This window comes from Seriola aureovittata, chromosome 18 (genome assembly GCF_021018895.1).
Source record: "Seriola aureovittata isolate HTS-2021-v1 ecotype China chromosome 18, ASM2101889v1, whole genome shotgun sequence".
NCBI lineage: Eukaryota > Metazoa > Chordata > Actinopteri > Carangiformes > Carangidae > Seriola > Seriola aureovittata.
In genome coordinates, this window is record NC_079381.1 from 7647767 (window position 1) to 7666434 (window position 18668).

Consider the following 18668-nt stretch of genomic DNA (forward strand, 5'->3'; position numbering starts at 1 on the left):
GGGCAAAGCCTGCGCAGAACGCTGCAGAAGTGCCTGCAGGGGCCAGAGGATAACTCTATTCATGACCTCTCATCAGGGGACACTACCTGCAACAAAGCTGACCTCACCCTGTCTGGGGAAAACAAAAGTTCTGACTGCCCAGATGTCATTGGGGTTTTTGAGGATACATTACCCAGGCTTATTGAAAGGACCAAAAATGAAGAAGAGAAGGAGGAGAGGGAGGATGAGGAGGCAGAGCAAGGTGCAAGCAACATAGTGGAACATATCCTGAAAGAGCTAAAAGGCATCAACAAGATCCAGGAGGAAATTTCTGACCTGAGGCTGTATCTAACGTCTGTGCGAGGCTCGGTGGATGAAGTATCTTGCTGTGTCGATGCAGTGCTCAGTGAAATAGGCGAGCTATACTCTGGGGCTTCAGCTGCCCCTCATCCTAGTCCCGTTTCTCAAACACCCCGCGTCAGACGAGGAAGCCTGGGTAGACAGAACGCCATCACATCTCTTCATTGTAGAGACACTAGTCCAGTGTTGGATCGCAAAGATTGCCCAAAAGATGTCGGACCTATACCAACTCACAGATCACCTAAACAATGGCACATTGATAAAGTCACTCTCAGTCAGTCAGACCAGCAAACAGACGAAGAGAACCAAGAGCATCATCATGGCCGTGACTACCAAAGCACCAGCTCTTTGTCATCTTGTCACAGTCCCAACTGTCTAGAGGCAGGCTTTCTTTCTGGTGACACAGAGTACGACAGGTGGCCTTCTGCTGATATTCAGCACAGTGTTAGTGCAGAAGGAGGTTGGAGTGAGGAGGACATCTGCTCATGTGCAAACAGTAGAGAAGAGCTAGACACTTGTCTAGCTGTTTGGGACAGGTGTGCAACAGAGGAGACACAAAGCAGCACACCGGGTCAGTCTTCACACAACAGCTCTGAACATCTCTCATTGTTGTTTGGACACCATTACAACTCTCCTTCCAGCTCTTCTAGTATAGTGGACTGGAGGCCCCCCAGACTACAAACTGAGGAAGAAAACCTTAACTGCAACTGTGCTGCTAATTGTCCATACTCACGTAGCTCCGGTTACCACACCGTGGATGTCTGTGCAAATGAAATGGATAGTGGGCCCTCCAGGAGCCTGAGTTGCTCCACCATGCTGTTGACAGACTGTGATGATGGTTACCTGGAGCCACATTCACCATGCGATGATTGTCCATCCTCTGGAGACACTCTCAATCTGGGGTCTGCCGAGAGTTTGGACAGGGAGTGGACAGATCCGAGCATCTCCAGGGATGAAGCAGGAGAATCCTTGTCACAAGAGTCTTCTGAGATAGATTCTGAGGGTACACCCAAGACCCCTAATGTAGGTTTTGATGTAACAACTTTTAGCAAGGCCGTACTCACTTTCAGGTCAGCTTTGAAAGGGGCTTTAAAAAAGTTGGAAGGATCAAACTCCGAAGATCTGATAGATGACAGTGGGTCTGAGGTATCTCCGCCCCCTGTTAGGCAAGCCAGTGAACCAAAGGAGGAGCAGAGCAGTACAGAGGGAGGCACGAGTCTGACTGAGAATCATGCCAGATTTGGTATTCCAAAAGAGGACAGTGAGGTCTCAGTCTATGTGGATTGTGGTGAGACTCCTGAGACCCCATCATGCGATCTTCAAGCATCTCCCCGAGAAGCAAGCCACTCTCCCTGCACCCCCACTGAGTATCACTCTGTAGAAATTTCACAGGGCAAAGGAGAATGTTCGACGGATGGGGAACTGTCGAACCTTGACCTAACGCCAGACCGTTGTCCAGCAACGCAGGGCGAGAGTCCACTGGGTCCAGTGTTTAGCACAGATGAGGTGAGGTTAAGTCCAATTAGTGAAAACCACGTTCTTGACGAGGTCAATCAAGAAAAGCCTACCGATGCCAGTCACAGAGAGCGTATCGCAAATTTCCAGCGCATCCTGAGGGAAAAGAGGCAAACCCGTCATAGACTGTCCAAATCTGCTCAGGGGTCCCAGGGGTCCCATGGCTCTCAGGGGTCTCAGGGATCTCAATCTCAAGATGAGTTCATCATAGGTATTTTGAGGATATTTTCTCTGACTTTAATCACTTGCAAGCCCAGCAAAAAAATCATTAAATCATGAAAACATTTAAATTATGTAACAATCTAATTACATCGATGTATACCGCATTAAGATATGTAGAATTATACAGTTATTATTCATAAACAATGTTATACAAATGTGCTCAAATTAGTTTGCTCAACAACAGCATCTCCACACAATTTCTAATACTTCTGTGATTTTTTTTATTCTTTGCAGAGTGTGGGAGAGAAGATAATCAGGTTACTCATTTAACATTGGCTCCACATTTAAGCTCCAGTTCTTTTTTTTCTGTTGATGTTAATTGTCGTCATATAATTATGTTAATTTTTTTACCACATTATTTGTTTTGCTTGTCTTTGTCAAAAAAGTTCAATGAGTTTAATTGAAAATCATTACTTAAAATGTGGGAATACTTGTGCACACAGCAAGCACAAGCATAATAATAGTTATTATTATCATTTGGGTATATATGTAATATTTATGGAAATTTTCATCTTGTTATTCTCTAAAAGAGATTTGTTTCATCACTTCAGTTATTCTGAATGATAAATAGTTTATCATTGGTTTGATTCATGTTGTAGCATTAGAGCATGATTCCCCAGTTCTCTTTCTAGTGTTAGTTAATCTCCTTTGTTTTCCCCAGAATTTTTTTAAAGGCCATCAGAAACTTAGACTGGGAAAAAGATCTCTAGGGGGATCTTTGCTCTCAACTGTTGTCATCAGACACGGATGAAAGACTATCTTTGAGGAATAAGTAAAAGGCCTTGTGGACATGTATAGTCTGATGGGCACAATCTTTGTGGTTTTCTGAAACCCTTGCAAAGACTTGCTTTTAACTACTTCTAAGTTATCCCGGGTTTCTCTGAGAACAGTCTGCAGCCAAAAAAGCTGATGGTTTTTGCATCTTGACCTGTGAAGTACAACTTACTTACTCTGTGGTTTGCATTGCAGTTCACATAACATCTCATACAATTAAAGAGTTCAGCATATTTATATGAGATTGTGTTTTAAAGGTTTTACCACTTACTTTTTATTTTACTTTGCATGTTCTGTAACATCAGAGAGGTGAAACTCAACCAAATGTAACATTCCATTATCTGTTTTTCTCTCATATATACTGCTATGTGTTTGCCTTTGTAAGCTGTCCTCTTAAATTCTTACATCTGAAATCTTGTAGGTTCGAGATGAAGAACCCAATGTTAGACAGGCCTGGGTCAAACCAGGGTAAGTTAACATATACATTTGGTTTTCTTTAACACTATTTTGAGTGTTACTTTGTGAATCTTTAATAAATAACTGGAAACCCAGGAATAAGTATTTTGACACTAACATAGTATACTAATAGTTATTGTATATGTAGCCTTTATGTTATCCTTTTACACTATTTTTGTCAATACATAGAGGCGGATCTGGTCTGTATGGAATTGACAGCATGCCAGACCTGCGTAAAAAGAAGCCCATTCCCTTGGTCAGCGATGTGGTCAGTACTCACCTCAACATTCCTTCACTATATATACTGTATGTCATATGTCAAACTGTTTGTTATTTTCTTTTCTTTGTGAGCGCATGTGTCTTTCTATTTGTGAGACCACCACATAAGTTGCTGTTATTCTTTGACCGTTGAATTTGGGATGAGATTGTTATCAACAAATGGAGACAGATATGAAATCATACTGCTAATTTCTCTCTCCCTCCTCTCTTAAACCTGAAACTATTCCCCCACAACTCTCTTGAATGCATTCACTCTCCTTGGTCAGGCTATGGTAAGTTAATAGAACCCAGTTGCCACTCCCTTTACTCCTACAGTACAAAATATCAAGTAGGACAGATAAAAACAGACGTGTACGTCTGTAGCATGTTGATCTCTTTGATCGCAGACCTCTTGTTTAATACAAATTAACACATTTGCATGCATCCTCTTGGTCATGGGTAGTTTTTCTCCCTACTTGATATTATCATTGAGATAGATAATCACGAAATCCTTCCCCCCACCTTTTGGTTTGTATTTTTCAATGCCTGCTGTGCCGTGGCAATCACAGAAGCACATGGGGTAGAAGAATACACTACTAACCCTCCACAAAAATCTTTAGCATATAGTTATTGCTTTATAGTGTTTGCATTGGTTTGACTTTGTCCTTTTTAGTAATCTCCTCTTCACTAGTTGCGTGAAACTAATAATACTCACATGGGCTTTCTGATCATCTGGAAATAATTCACCAATTTTACATATATGTATATATATACACACATATACACATGTGTGTGTGTGTGTGTGTGTGTGTATGTGCATATGTGTATATACTATATATTAACCCTACTCACCACCCTTATAACCACCTTGGCCACCTTTTTTAACCTTCATAGTCATAGTAATATTTGGGGGGTGTGCTTTGTTGTGGGCTGCTTATGTATATGTTAAATGCTAAGGTAACTAAATTTCCCTTTTGTCACCTGTTGTTCAGTCCCTCGTCCAAGCCAGGAAGGCGGGGATCGCATCTGCTATGGCTGCACGGTCCTCAATCAAGGATGAGGAGCTGGTCAGTATATACTGATGCTGTCAGTTTGGTCATCAGTATGGTGTCCACATGTCTCTGCATTAAAAACAAAAACATGCTCTCGCTCCTGCAGAAAAACCATGTGTACAAGAAGACCCTGCAGGCTCTCATCTATCCCATATCGTGCACTACACCGCATAACTTTGAAGTGTGGACCGCCACCACGCCCACATACTGCTATGAGTGTGAGGGGCTGCTGTGGGGGATTGCCCGCCAAGGCATGCGTTGCTCCGAGTGTGGCGTCAAGTGCCACGAGAAGTGCCAAGAGCTGCTGAATGCTGACTGTCTACAGCGTGAGTAATGATCAGACAACGTTTAAGGGATGTGCTCATAATAAAATTGACTATTACTAATGCTGTGTTGACTGGGAAGGCACAGAAGATCATGAATAGTTTGTTGAATGTAGATGATTTGGAGCAGTTCCACCACATTATTGTCAAAACAACCGTTTTTACCATACGTCCTCACACTGACAAGCTTTAACTTGTCGTGTCCACTGCTACCACTGATGACTTTTCAACTGATTTTGAATCTGTATACATTTTTTGTTAAATGCTTAGGTGCTGCGGAGAAGAGCTCCAAGCATGGAGCTGAAGACAGGACTCAGAATATCATCATGGCCATGAAGGACAGGATGAAGATCAGGGAAAGGAACAAACCAGAAATCTTTGAACTTATCAGGGAAGTGTTTGTCATCAGCAAAGCCATCCACGCTCAGCAGATGAAGACCATCAAACAGAGCGTGCTGGACGGCACCTCAAAGTGGTCAGCCAAGATCACCATCACAGGTAACCCACAGATCAAAGAGTGGCAAGGATTGGATCAGTTCAACCAAAACTTAAGCAGCTGAGCATCAATCATAGCAGGACAACTTGTGATTTTATTTTGGTATTGCTAATATTTTCTCCTCATGTCTTTGTTTTTCCACCATCGGGGTAGTCGTTTGTGCCCAAGGACTTCAGGCGAAAGACAAGACAGGATCCAGTGATCCATATGTCACTGTTCAGGTGGGCAAGACCAAGAAGAGAACCAAGACCATTTATGGCAACCTCAATCCGGTGTGGGAGGAGAAGTTCCACTTGTGAGTCACCAATATTTCATGGTTGTAAAATGTGTCTGTAAATGTAACAAGTTTCTTGTGCAAGGTTCTTTCTAATAGTATGAGCGTCTATGTGCCATGTCTTCATTCTTCTTCTTCATTCACAGTGCACAAACTCTATTATTTTCTATGAAACTGTATTCTGTGTTATATTTTTCTTTTACTTCTTTACTTTTTTTCATTATTTTTTTTTTTTTCATTTCCCTTTTTTCATTAGCGAGTGCCACAATTCCTCCGACCGAATCAAAGTGCGTGTGTGGGACGAGGATGATGACATCAAGTCGAGGGTGAAGCAGCGCCTCAAGAGGGAATCTGATGATTTCCTCGGTCAGAGTATTATTGAAGTTCGAACACTAAGTGGAGAAATGGACGTCTGGTACAACCTGGGTCAGTACGATGTCTCGCCTCTTGTTTATTCTGTGAAGTATACTGTGCGTGATGAGAGAAATGAAACCTGGTCTGTTTTATTGGTATATTTTGAGATGATGAACTTCTAACTGTCTGTAGACAGTGCTACAATTTTAACTCTTGTAGCACCTGCTGGCAGCGATTGTTATAGCTGCATTTTCTCTCGGAGGTGTATTGGTGAGAAATGCTGTAAAACACCTGGCACCCTCAAGAAGAGATTACACTATAAAGATATTCTGTCCTGTCCTCATTTACCCTGTCTGTTTTACTTAGTTCCGCCTCAGGCTTCTTTCTCCCTGCCCTGCAAAGGAATCATCTACAACAACCGTATTTCATTAGCTGGTTACATTACTTTTCTTAATGAAGGATTGATCTCCTTCTGATGAGGCGTACAGTCTCACCACATCTGTATGTCTCTGTTTGCTGCTAAGAGTTCTTCTTTCTGTAAGTCCTGTCAGTGGTTTGTTTGAACCTCATTACCCACGTCTGCTTTGCCTGCAGCAGCATTTTTTTTTTTTTTTTTATATAGACACGGAGCGGCCCCAAGGCCCAGACTGGCATGCATGACAATACTAGCTTTCCCTGGCAAGCTTATTCTGTGAAAGTCCCATTGTGCCCGCGGACAGTTGTGCTCATTTCAGGAAAAAAACTAAACTTGTTTCATGATAATCCCCAGTACCATTCCCTGGTGTATGAAGATATTTTCATTAGGATGAGGCCTAAATACTGTTGCTGTAAGTGCTGGCTGTACAGCATGAATAAAGGTAGCTTGGATGCCTGTCTTCCTGATCTCAGCATTTTTATTACACTGACAAACTACATTCTTCCTTTAAATTGTATTTCCTACTTACTGGCTCTGTATCTGTCCCTGTTTCTTGTTTCTACAATCTCCTGTGTTGTCAAACAGTTTTCATCCAGACAGTTTGCTCATAAACGCTCCCCAGAAGATAATTGATAAATTTACCCACCCCAGGCACCATGTCATACTGCTTTGATCTCTAGCCTTTAAAAACACACCCATGGTGTATGTAAGCGCCAGGCATTCGGTTGCTAAGCGCAAAGCATCTCTTGTTTCTGCTTGATTACAGTGCCGAAATTGACCTCACTGTGGCAGTAATAAATCTTCCACTGGAACAGTATGGTGCTGAATATAAATGCTTCTATAAATCTGCTGTGTGTGTTAGGTTTTTTTTTTTTTTTTTAACTGAGAGATATGAAGACCTCAATCTAATATCCTTGATCTCTGATAATCACATTAACAAAATATTCCTTTGGTTAGGAGTCATTAGGAATTAGAATTCAAAGCAAAATTAATTATCAGTCATGTAATACACCCCATGTATTTTCTCTTTTCTATCTCTATTCTTTTCTCCTCCAAAGCAGCCCTCCCATGCCCTCCTTACTCTCCCCCATTTCTCCTCCTGATGTGTGATTATCAAGTAGCAGCACTCCAGTCGGAAATCGACCGCTCCACGGACATGTACAAATTACCCCTAATGATGTGCCTGTCAGGGCAAATAGCAGGGGTGAGCCGCCAAGCACTCCACCTCCAGAGAAGCTCCAGCTCAAGTGTCTTGGGTGATCAGGCGCAGATCCATACAGCCCACTGCCATTGTCTCCCTCACTATCAGCTGGAGGACTTCTATTAGCGTTGCCTGCTCTGCACTGCCATCAAACTGTAGAAACAGAACCCCCTACAATAGAGCTGCCACGTTAATAGTCTGTAATTAGTGTTGTGTGAACAGACCTGGTTTCATGTGTCTCCGTGTCACAGGACTGGATTGGAGTTATGAATCAAGAACGTGCAGATACGTGAGTGTTTGTGTGGCTGTGTAATTACAGAGAAGAGGACAGACAAGTCAGCCGTGTCGGGTGCCATTCGCCTCCAAATCAACGTGGAGATCAAGGGAGAGGAGAAAGTGGCTCCATATCATGTGCAGTACACATGTTTGCATGAGGTATTGGATTCTACAGAAACCACTGCTTGCATTAATAACCTAAACACACAGGATATTACATAGGTTCAGCATACTAAACATTTGTTATTAACTTTATTTGTCATAAAGTACCAGCTAAACAGCATATCTAAATTGTCAATTACCTGTTATTATTCTCTAAAATTATTAAGCAGAGATTGTGCATTAGTATCATCTCACTAAAAACATTTCTAAAGATACCACTCTTCTAAGTACTTTAAGGTGTTTACTTTTGATTGACGCTACTAGTGACTCGCTATCAGAAAGTGACCTGGCAGTCCTGCCTGGCCGGAGCTAGCTGGTTAGCATGCTAACTTCAGTGCAAGAAAGGAAGTGATAGAAAAAGAGGGTTGCTTTCCACCGCTGGAGACAGCTCTCGGCGAGTAAAGGAGTTAAGTAGAGCCATAGTTACGATTGGACTTCAAGTCCGTGTGAGTTTTACTGTGTAACAGGAGTATTTTTTACTGGGCTTTTAACAAAAAACCTGCGCATAGCACTCTATTTAGAAACAATTATAAACTTCAAAACCTATCTAAATCAAATTTTGAATTGGCCTCACAGTAAAACAGTCAGTCCTACAATCAGAAAGGCTTAAAGGTTTTAACCCCTCATTGTCTTCACCGCACACGTCCTGTTAAAGCACTGTCACTTATCATCTTTCCCGTTACAGCCTATTCAAATGACATTAACACAATGTTTCTGTCCACTACAGAACCTGTTTCACCATTCCACTGATATGCTTGGCCAAGGTGTGGTGAAAATCCCAGAGGCTCGTGGAGATGACGCGTGGAAAGTCTACTACGACGATGTGGCGCAGGAAATAGTGGACGAGTTCGCCATGCGTTACGGGATTGAGTCAATCTACCAGGCCATGACGTGAGTCTGAGATATCACAGTGAACATAAACACCGTCTCCTTTACCTCTCTCTCTACCTGTCCATGTGTTTGTCACCTCTTCATCTCCCCTGTTCTTTGCCCTCCCTTCTTGTCTTTTCTTCTCAAACCAAAGTGCCTCTCAGTGCCATTGTCATTCCCTGTTGGCCTCCGAATGAAGGAAAGTCAATTATAAATGGGCTGAGGATGGATTTGTCTCCATGAAATGTCATGCTCCATACAGATGCCTGTTAGCTGGGCCCATCATTCACAGAAAGCACACTCCAATGGGCCATCCTTCAGCCTAAACGTGCCAGCTAGCTGATGGGCAGATGAAATGACCGTTCCTAAAAGGGATCATTAGGTGAAAACAAGACCCTTGAGAGGACACAGGTTGACCAAATAAAGGCACAGCTATTCGCACTGTATGCCCACGATGCCTTGAGAGTACCTTTTCTTCATGGCAGTGAAATATCTCTGGCAGTGTGAGCAGGTATAAACGGGAGAAACCCGAGACCCGCTGCCCAGGTCTTCACCGAGCTCTCTTTGTGCATATCTTTCCAGGCACTTTGCATGTCTGTCGTCTAAGTACATGTGTCCCGGGGTTCCTGCAGTGATGAGCACCCTGCTGGCCAATATCAATGCATTCTACGCCCACACAACCGCCTCCACCAATGTGTCCGCCTCTGACCGCTTTGCTGCCTCCAATTTCGGGGTTTGTATTACTGTAGCACACACACACAAACACACACACTGCCTCAGTCTTTCTCCTTGCATTTTTTTTATCTGTATCTGTCTTTTTCCTTTTCTCTCATCATTCATTTTTTTTCTTTTCCACCCCATACAGAAAGAACGTTTTGTCAAGCTCTTAGACCAGTTACACAACTCCCTTCGTATTGACCTCTCGACATACAGGGTAAGATTTTAATTGTGCTAAATAAATATCACTGACATTCATGCAGTTCTCGCACATTGCTGCCTTGTCATTAAAATATTGCTTCAGCAATGTTGATAATGATGTTTTATTTATTATTAGAACCACTTCCCTGCCAGCAGCAAGGATCGCCTGCAGGATTTAAAATCCACTGTGGATCTTCTAACCAGCATCACCTTTTTCAGGATGAAGGTAGCTAGCAGTGTTAATGTAACACATTAACAGTGTTTTTTAATTTGCTGTGCCTTTAATTTAACTGTAGTGGTTTTCTATGTAATCTCACTAAGGGGTTTATCCTTTCACTTTTAAATGGGTCATTCTGCCACAGCTCGGCTCTGAAGTCACCACCTGATAATTACACATTATTCCTGCACTGTGCAAGTTGATAAAGTGTCAGTGATTGTTTCCAGTCATTCGCTGCCAGTGTTGCTATCTCCATCTGGTGTTCAGGTCCAGGAGTTACAGTCTCCGCCCAGAGCCAGCCAGGTCGTGAGGGACTGTGTCAAGGCCTGTCTCAACTCGACGTATGACTACATCTTCAACAACTGCCACGAGCTGTACAACAGACAGTACCAGCCTGTGGACACAGTGAGTCACACACTTAAGAATCCAGCTGCATGATGTGCATCAGTGTGGTCCTCTAGCAACAGACACATAAAAGTGCTACAAGACTAGATAAACAGTATACTATCTCTCCTTCGAGGCAACTCGGGGTGATAATGACATGTGTATGAACTGCTGCACAAACACCTGCCTCGGGCCTGACTGGCAGGAATTACAGTGATCACTAAAGCAGACATAAAAATCCATTACACTGATTGTATTTAGCTTGTAGCAAGTCTCTGTTTAGTGACAGACTGTGTGTTTGTTTTCTAATCCAGAACAAGGAGGAGCTCCCTCTGGAGGAGCAGGGCCCGAGCATCAAGAACTTGGACTTCTGGCCCAAACTCATCATGCTCATCGTCTCTATCATTGAAGAGGACAGAAACTCCTACACACCCGTGCTCAACCAGTTAGTAGTTGCCATGCATTCACTAAATCTTGACTCTATTAAAAATAGCAGGAGGAGTTTTATTTGATACTTAATATGGATGCTTCAATCATGATATTCGGGCATATTTTGTCAGAATTCATTAAGATTGATTTCATGATATGATGAAATGTCACCGTTCTCCCAGGTTCCCTCAGGAACTGAGCGTAGGGAAGGTGTCGGCAGAGGTCATGTGGACACTCTTTGCTCAGGACATGAAATACGCTATGGAAGGTAAGTCCCGGCCCCAGTCTATTATCCCACTCAAGGTCTCTTGCTTTGCTATATCATTAAGAGACAGTAAGTTATCATCATTTCTGCAGAATTGATTTGATCTCTTCAAAGGAAGCTAATTTCTCTTTAGAATGAAACTCATCTGTCATTTTTTTGTTCGGTTCTTCGTTCATTATATGCCAGAAATGCCATCATTCTGTAGCTTTTTCCACATTATGTCCCACACGGTATGTTTCTGTAGTATCCTCTAGACTATTTACAGACATTTACAGTCTGCTGCGTTGTATTTTAGACGTGTAATGTTTAAAAGAAGTCAGTGGTGAAACTGTAAATGTCCAGCAGGGAAGAGAAACTCTGCAGTAGAAACAATACAATGGCACAGAAGAAGTTAAAGATAGAAATGATAGTTGTGCAGGATTTGAAAGCTGCTTATGTCTCCCAGGAGCCCCTCTTCACTTTTTTCTTTGCTGCACTGTGCTGTACAGAAACCACCAGTCCCCAGAGGCAGTCAGCTTTTATTCCAGCCCCTGTCCTCATGATGAATCCCCTACACTGTGGTGGCCCCTTCATTTTCAATCTACATTCATTTAAAAAGTGATGGGAAATGTTTTCAGAGATGGAATGAATCCTGACAGATGTTGTATTTGAAATTGAAGAGTTGTAGTCATTTTTTAGGGGGTCACTAAATACATACTGGAGTGCCTGGTTGAATATGAGCTAATCATTATTATATGATCCAATTGCTTTCTGTGAGTGCATCTGAGGTTCATATGAGCTCCTCTACAGTTAATTATCTAGTGACATGAAATAGGTCTGTTCCGGAGCATTACATTCATGTGCTGTTCAGTATTGAGTGACCTCAGGGTAATCAGTTCAAAGTGAAACATGGGTGTAGAATCACAGTGTGCATTTTATTTTTATTTTATTTTATTAGTTATCAGTCATAGCAGGTTTGACTTCAAATGCATGATCTCGCTGAATTCATTACTCATGTATATAAAATTAAAAGTTTTTGTTGACACTTGTACTCAGTGAAGCACTTACTTTTAGAATGACACACTTCCCTGAAGTTTAGGTTCATCTTAAACGTGTGAGAGCGTCTTCTGTCTTCATGAGTTTTGCACATAAAAAAAAATCTGTTTTTTAGAATTATAACTTCACAGTTTGAATTAGGATCAGTTTAGCAAAGACTGAGAAATTCGTCAAAGTGGCAAGTAAGCTTTGTGTAAAGACAGGAAAGGGGGGAGGAAATAGCCAAATATGACTGATCGCTTTAGTAAGGGGTTTCAGATTCTCCTCCACTCTCTGGAAACTCATCAGTAAACCTCACAGGATCTTCATATCTTCGTATCTGCAGATCACGAGAAACACAGACTGTGTAAGAGCACCGACTACATGAACCTGCACTTTAAGGTCAAGTGGCTCTACAATGAATATGTCAAGGAGCTGCCGAACGTTAAGGGTGTTGTTCCAGACTACCCATCGTAAGTGACACAGAGAAACACAGACACAGAGAAACATTACATTCACCTTCGAATAACTAAGTTTTGATTATATACTTGATTGATCCCTCACTCCGGCATTGATTATGGATATATAGCAGGTTAAACGCAGAAATATACTTTTTTTGTTTGTTTAAATTGTAACTGCTAATCTTTATTTTTACCTCATAGATGGTTCCTACAATTTGTGCTGCAGTGGTTGGATGAAAATGAAGACGTCTCTATTGAGTTCATGCATGGAGCCCTGGAGAGAGACAAAAAAGATGGAGTAAGAAAATTAAAACTGAATGTGCTTTTTGATTGTTACCTCTGCAAAGAAGGTTATGCTCTCATAGACATAAGAATAAAGTTAAAAGTGAAATTGGGATTAAAATGAGATTACTGAGGTCCATCTTTCCAGACACACATTTTTAACTGTACGCATTATGAATATTGATGAATAACCAAGTATTGTTTGTATGTCTTTATTTGTGTCTCAGTTTCAGCAGACGTCTGAGCATGCTCTGTTCTCCTGCTCCGTGGTGGACATCTTCACCCAGCTCAACCAGAGTTTTGAGATCATCAAGAAACTGGAATGTCCAGACCCCAGCGTCATGGCTCAGTACAGCCGCCGCTTCTCCAAGGTAACCACACCTCATTGGATGGTGCAGCCAAAACCTGCTCTCAAGTACATCACGTTGCAAAAGGATTTGGGCTAAGGAAACAGCACAGAGCTATTGTGTAGAACTTCTTTCATAGTTGCTGGAGATACATTTCATTATTAATAATAAATTGGTTCTTAGACATTTTCACCTTTCACTTCCAAAAGCAGCATCTCACTATGACCATTTTCCTATCTTAGAAACATGGTAACATGTTGCAACAGTGTTGTCGGGAGGGACATTTCCTTTTTTGTGAAGGGAATTTGATATTACTCATTAAATAGAAATGTTGGATTGGATATAATACTCCCCTCCTGGGGGAAAGAGGCACAGCACAGTTTTGGGTTTTGTTTTCCTGCATGCCAGATAATACTTTAAGAGACATTTGGGAATCTTTCTAACACTCAGGTGAAATGATCCTTTGGTCACGCTCCCAAAAAGTGCATTATATCCCTCTCTGTAAACACTAAACAGTTTTATTAGTTATTATTAAGTAAGTAATTGGATTTGAAACCATTTTAAATGAAACTATGTCCTTTTTTTGTTCCACACTCACTTTTACTGTCTTTTTTCCTCTTGTTTTTTACAGACAATTGCCAAAGTCCTTCTGCAGTACAGTGCCATTCTGACCAAGAGCTTTCCTTCTTATATTGACAAGGAGAAGATTGTAAGTTCTGTACTACAATAGGGCATTTAAATGTCAGTGCAGTGGTTTACTTACCTGCTGAAGATGCTACATAACACAGTATAAATTCAGTCACATTTTGGAGATGCTTTTAGACTCACCTGTGGGTCTAATGTTGTTCAGTCTCTTAGGACTCCATCTTAAATTTGAATTATGTTTCAAAGTTGAAATATTCCCTCCTACATGATTGTCAACTCGCTGTGGACTGTATCTCTCTTTTCCTGTTTCCTCCTGCAGCCTTGTGTCCTGATGAATAATGTGCAGCAGTTAAGAATCCAGCTGGAGAAGATGTTTGAGTCGATGGGTGCCAAACAGGTAAGTCTGGAGAAGACAGGTGCAGATGTGAAGACAACCCATTTTAGTGCACAAGATTCCTTAATATGGAAAAGAAAAACAACATAAAATCACTAATCAACTAAACATTTCTTAGTCAACCATGAAAAGTAGAATTTCAGCGGTGCATGGTTCTACGTCAGCTGTATTTGTGTGGCTCTTGTGTATCAGGTTGCAAGGGAGGAAGCAGAGGTATGTACAGTAGTGGTAGTTTAATGAGCATGTGAAGTAGATGACTTGTCATGCTGGATTAGGACATAGTTTTGACCCCTACCAAGGCCACAGTGGAGGTTGTTTTGTGCTGTGAATGTTATGTTACAGCCAGGTTATAAGTCCTCCTGTGCCGTCCTGCTGTCTGATGTGATGCTGTCAATGAAAGCAGATCGATACTGACAGAGGTTAGACCCTGTGCTGCCTAATAGACTATTGAGACAGAGACTTAATTTAATCACGTCCTCGTGTCCTAAGTGTAGCTACAGTTACGAGAATCAATAGCCTCTCTGTCAGCTGTGACCTCTCTCTGCTTTGAAACCCTACCACGCTTTTGCATACAGTGCTTTTATCATATTAATTGTAGCTGTAGTATAGTATATTTTTAGTGGTGGTTGAGTGTTTGTAGGACTGTAGCTGTTGGACACTGTAGCTAGAGTTTCAACCAGTGTGTTCACTTTACAATTAAAGCAAGATGAAGTGGTGCAAGAAGAAGAAGAAGAGGAGGAGGAGGAAGAGGCAGGAGAGGAGGAGGTAGGTTCCCATCATAGTCTGAACAGGGCTGAAATGGGCAGATATTTGTCCATATGAAAGTACATCTTTAAATAGCTTAATGAAGCAGTGCATCGCTGTATTGATTCTTTTCTTCTTCTCCTGGCTTGGACAGCAGGTCGTAACTGAGGATAAGGAAGCAAAGGCTCTGGTGGGTACTGCGGATGGTAGGATAGAGTAGATTCCAGTAGTTGCTAGACTATAACTAACTCATATGGCATAGTGAATGTTTTGCTATTAGTTAGTCGATAATTCATATAGTGGAATATTACTTTAATACTTTAAACCAGTAGATCCTGATTCTTACGTAGCCAATCCCTCTTTAGAAAACACATTGGCTTAGCTGTTGGAGTGTCTTCCAGTCCTGTGTTCATGAAAAGAAAAAATACTTGAACAATGGTAAGAAGAGGGGCTTTGCTGCTTGTATCCTCGGCCCCATTTTATTGTGGGCCGTCCGGTTGGTGACCACACCAGCACTCAGTTAAAACATAAAGTAGCTCCAGAAATACTTTGAACAGCAGTGTAAGTGGTGGAGTTTTCCTTTGGCGGCTGATTGTACTACAGTAATTGAGTTGAACTTTATTTTCTTTCTCTGTCGATAGACCTCGTTTGATTTGAACTTTTATCTTTGAAGATCATGTTTTGTGGAAGTCGTTGTTTTGCAAGTCTTTCACTGATGCATCAGATGATTAGTTAACGATGGGGTTTGGGTTGATGTGTTGAAAGGTGAAAGGCTGCAGCATGTGAGCTCCTTTTTGAGAGATCAGTTGAGTTTGTGTCTATAAGTGAGTTGCTTGTCAGTGCAATAGGAAGGCATAAGAAAGACAAACAGTGGTTTATTGATCAAGGATCAGATTACATTATTGTCTGCCGAGTTTTTTTTTTTTTTTTTTTTGCCACGGTTTCTCTGGGACTGAAAGAACTTTAGGAAGTACCTCCATAAATTATTTAAATTATTTTATTTCTTAACCAAAATAAAAGAAAATGTATTTGCTTGTTGACCAAACAATTTGGAGTTTATCTACATGATTATGAACTGAAGTTTGTAGAATTTTTGGAAATGATAAAGGAGCATAATCTTCCAGTTGCAGTAAAATCATGTAAAAGCACAAATGAAGCACAATAGGAATATTTTACCCCCCAAAAATTGTTGACATGGAACCTATATAAAGCCTTAAAAATGGAGAAATTGCATTTGCAATGCTATAGAATATCCAGCATTATCTACTAACAATTTAAAATAATTTATGTAGGAAGATAAGAGAACTTTATTTAGATTATTTACAGTCTATAGCTTAAATGGATCTCTGCTTTGCGGGGTATCAGTCTGTTCAGGTACTATTAATGTGTGCATTGAAATCAATATAATAAATTAATTATTTTGTTTAACAATTTTTAATTTGAATTTAAGTATATGATTTAAAGATAGCTCAATCACACCAAATCAACGAAAAAAACAATAAATTTTTTTTTTATCACCTTTTTTTGATTTACAACTGAATCCTCATGTCTGTAGTAAACAACTAGGTGAATATCTATATGCAAACTAAGCCTTGGAGTCACAGTCATGTTCTTCTTCTCTTTTCTAGCGCAACAATAACATGCTAGCGTGGCAGGCAAGTTCACTGTATATGCATGCATGTTTTGTGATACATGCATGCATATACAAACATATACACGTCCATCTCACCACTGAATATGGTTGTGGTGTTGGCGGCTATGAGAAATAAACTTTAACATTTTGTGTTGTCTTTTCACTGCGACTCCTAGTTTGAGGAGAGTGAGGAGGAGGAGGAGGAGGAGGAGGAGATGGAGGAGAAGGAAGAAGTAGGGGAGGAAGGGGAGAAAATTGAGGTTGAGGTTTGTTGCGGTTTGAAGTGGTTTTAACCTATAACATCGTGCGTGGAGTCATTCTTCTTCACCGTTTCCTTGTTCTTCCTACATCACAGTGAGCCTCACTGATGATGTCCCACTGAAACAAGACGCCCCCGTGGTTATCATGGTGGAGTTTACTGTGTCTCGTTTTTATCGTCATCCGTGGTTGTTTTCCACCTCGAGTTATCACTTTCTTTCAGTGACATTTTCCCCAATCTTTCCTCTGAACTGATCACTCATTTCCCCTTTAACAACAGTTATTTCTGAATTTTCTGTTGGACCTTTTTTCTCGTTTTAAATTTCATTTTGATAGTTTGTCATTTTTATTTCTCTCTATTAAAAAATCTCGAAATTTTCCCCGCGCACAAAGATGGATACACCAGTGGAAAAGGTAGGTTACATGTATACATGGACACCAGGGTATATCTGCTGCCGCCGCACTTTGTATAATGGCACTTGATGACACCTGCAGTTACGAATGAAAATCAAATTCAAAATAGGAAATGACAGTTAACTGAGCTTGTCCTGTGTTACCCTCCACCTTTCTGTGCTGCCGTAGACTGAAAATGCATTTGAAGAGAAGAAGGTGAGTGTCGGTGTACAGACTCACTCATTAGTACACCGATGCACACAAAAATACTCGAAGGCAAAAACAAAAAACGTACAGCACATTATAAACAGAACACAATCCATTTCTAGCTGCCATTTTCTCCCCTGAAGCCTTCCCTTTGTGCTGCATAGCAGGAACTTCTCAGTCTCCCCTCACTAATGGTGCTACGTAACCCTGACAGCCCATGAATCAAAAGGCCATTGGATCATTGACTTAATGAGCCACACCATGGGCTTCATCCATATGGCTTAGCTAACCCCCCCCACCCCCACCCCCCCACCCCCACCCCAGGCAGTGCTTATTTAGATGATGCCACAGTATACCTGTGTTAGGTATTCTGGAGGTAATTGATGGATCTTTTCCTACTTGTCCCCTCACCCTGTGCTTTTGAGACTCACTACTTGTAAGACAGGCATCTCTTGCAATATTAAACTTTTTACTTTTTCAATGTGCTCCGATTGGTAGTTGGAGACTGCTGAGAAAAAGGTGGGTTTGTGTGGACATGTGTGTCAAATTTTAATCATTTCTTTTCTTTACAAACTGCAGTCAAGGTGTGTGTGTGTGTGTGTGTGTGTGTGTGTGTGTGTGTGTGTGTGTGTGTGTGTGTGTGTGTGTGTGTGTGTGTGTGTGTGTGTGTGTTGGACATTTCTCTGCTACAGGAGCATAGAATACAAACATTACAGTGCAACCTGAAAGAAACCTGAATTACATTTATTTTGCCTCTCATCCCTTGGTGTGAAGCATGACAAACAGGCTGGGCTGGTGTGTCTTTTTTCATTAATAACACGATGTAACATTTTGGCCAAAAGCTGCAAATAGGAAATTAAATGAATCTCTTTTATGAACGGCTGTGAAAGGGTTTCCGGGTCCTCCGTGTTTGGGGGGGAAAGCTGCCACATGCTTTCTCTCTTGAGAGTAATTATTTTCTCTGCACTTTCAAAGTTTGTGAAAGCTTAGGGAAGATTGGAAAAGTTCTTTTTTTGACTCTACTGCAGTATATACAATAAATGGCCCTCAGTCGATTTTAAACCGACACCTCCTGGGCTTCCGTCTCTCT

General features: G+C 41.3%; 1 protein-coding gene across 2 annotated transcripts in view; it reads left to right on the forward strand.

The window, feature by feature from the left end:
* LOC130186607 (protein unc-13 homolog B-like) overlaps positions 1–18668 on the forward strand; it is a 67049-nt gene that overhangs the window by 42288 nt on the left and 6093 nt on the right. For both annotated transcript variants that reach the window (XM_056403819.1, XM_056403820.1), the window contains exons 11-30: positions 3272–3318; positions 3496–3574; positions 4557–4631; positions 4723–4942; positions 5210–5437; positions 5589–5730; positions 5966–6135; positions 7999–8114; positions 8845–9008; positions 9570–9720; positions 9853–9921; positions 10042–10131; positions 10390–10527; positions 10821–10951; positions 11118–11203; positions 12561–12687; positions 12877–12973; positions 13185–13328; positions 13936–14013; positions 14269–14346. In XM_056403819.1, the coding sequence (XP_056259794.1) occupies positions 3272–3318; positions 3496–3574; positions 4557–4631; positions 4723–4942; positions 5210–5437; positions 5589–5730; positions 5966–6135; positions 7999–8114; positions 8845–9008; positions 9570–9720; positions 9853–9921; positions 10042–10131; positions 10390–10527; positions 10821–10951; positions 11118–11203; positions 12561–12687; positions 12877–12973; positions 13185–13328; positions 13936–14013; positions 14269–14346 (2430 nt within the window). The remainder of the gene's footprint in view (positions 1–3271; positions 3319–3495; positions 3575–4556; positions 4632–4722; positions 4943–5209; positions 5438–5588; positions 5731–5965; positions 6136–7998; positions 8115–8844; positions 9009–9569; positions 9721–9852; positions 9922–10041; positions 10132–10389; positions 10528–10820; positions 10952–11117; positions 11204–12560; positions 12688–12876; positions 12974–13184; positions 13329–13935; positions 14014–14268; positions 14347–18668) is intronic.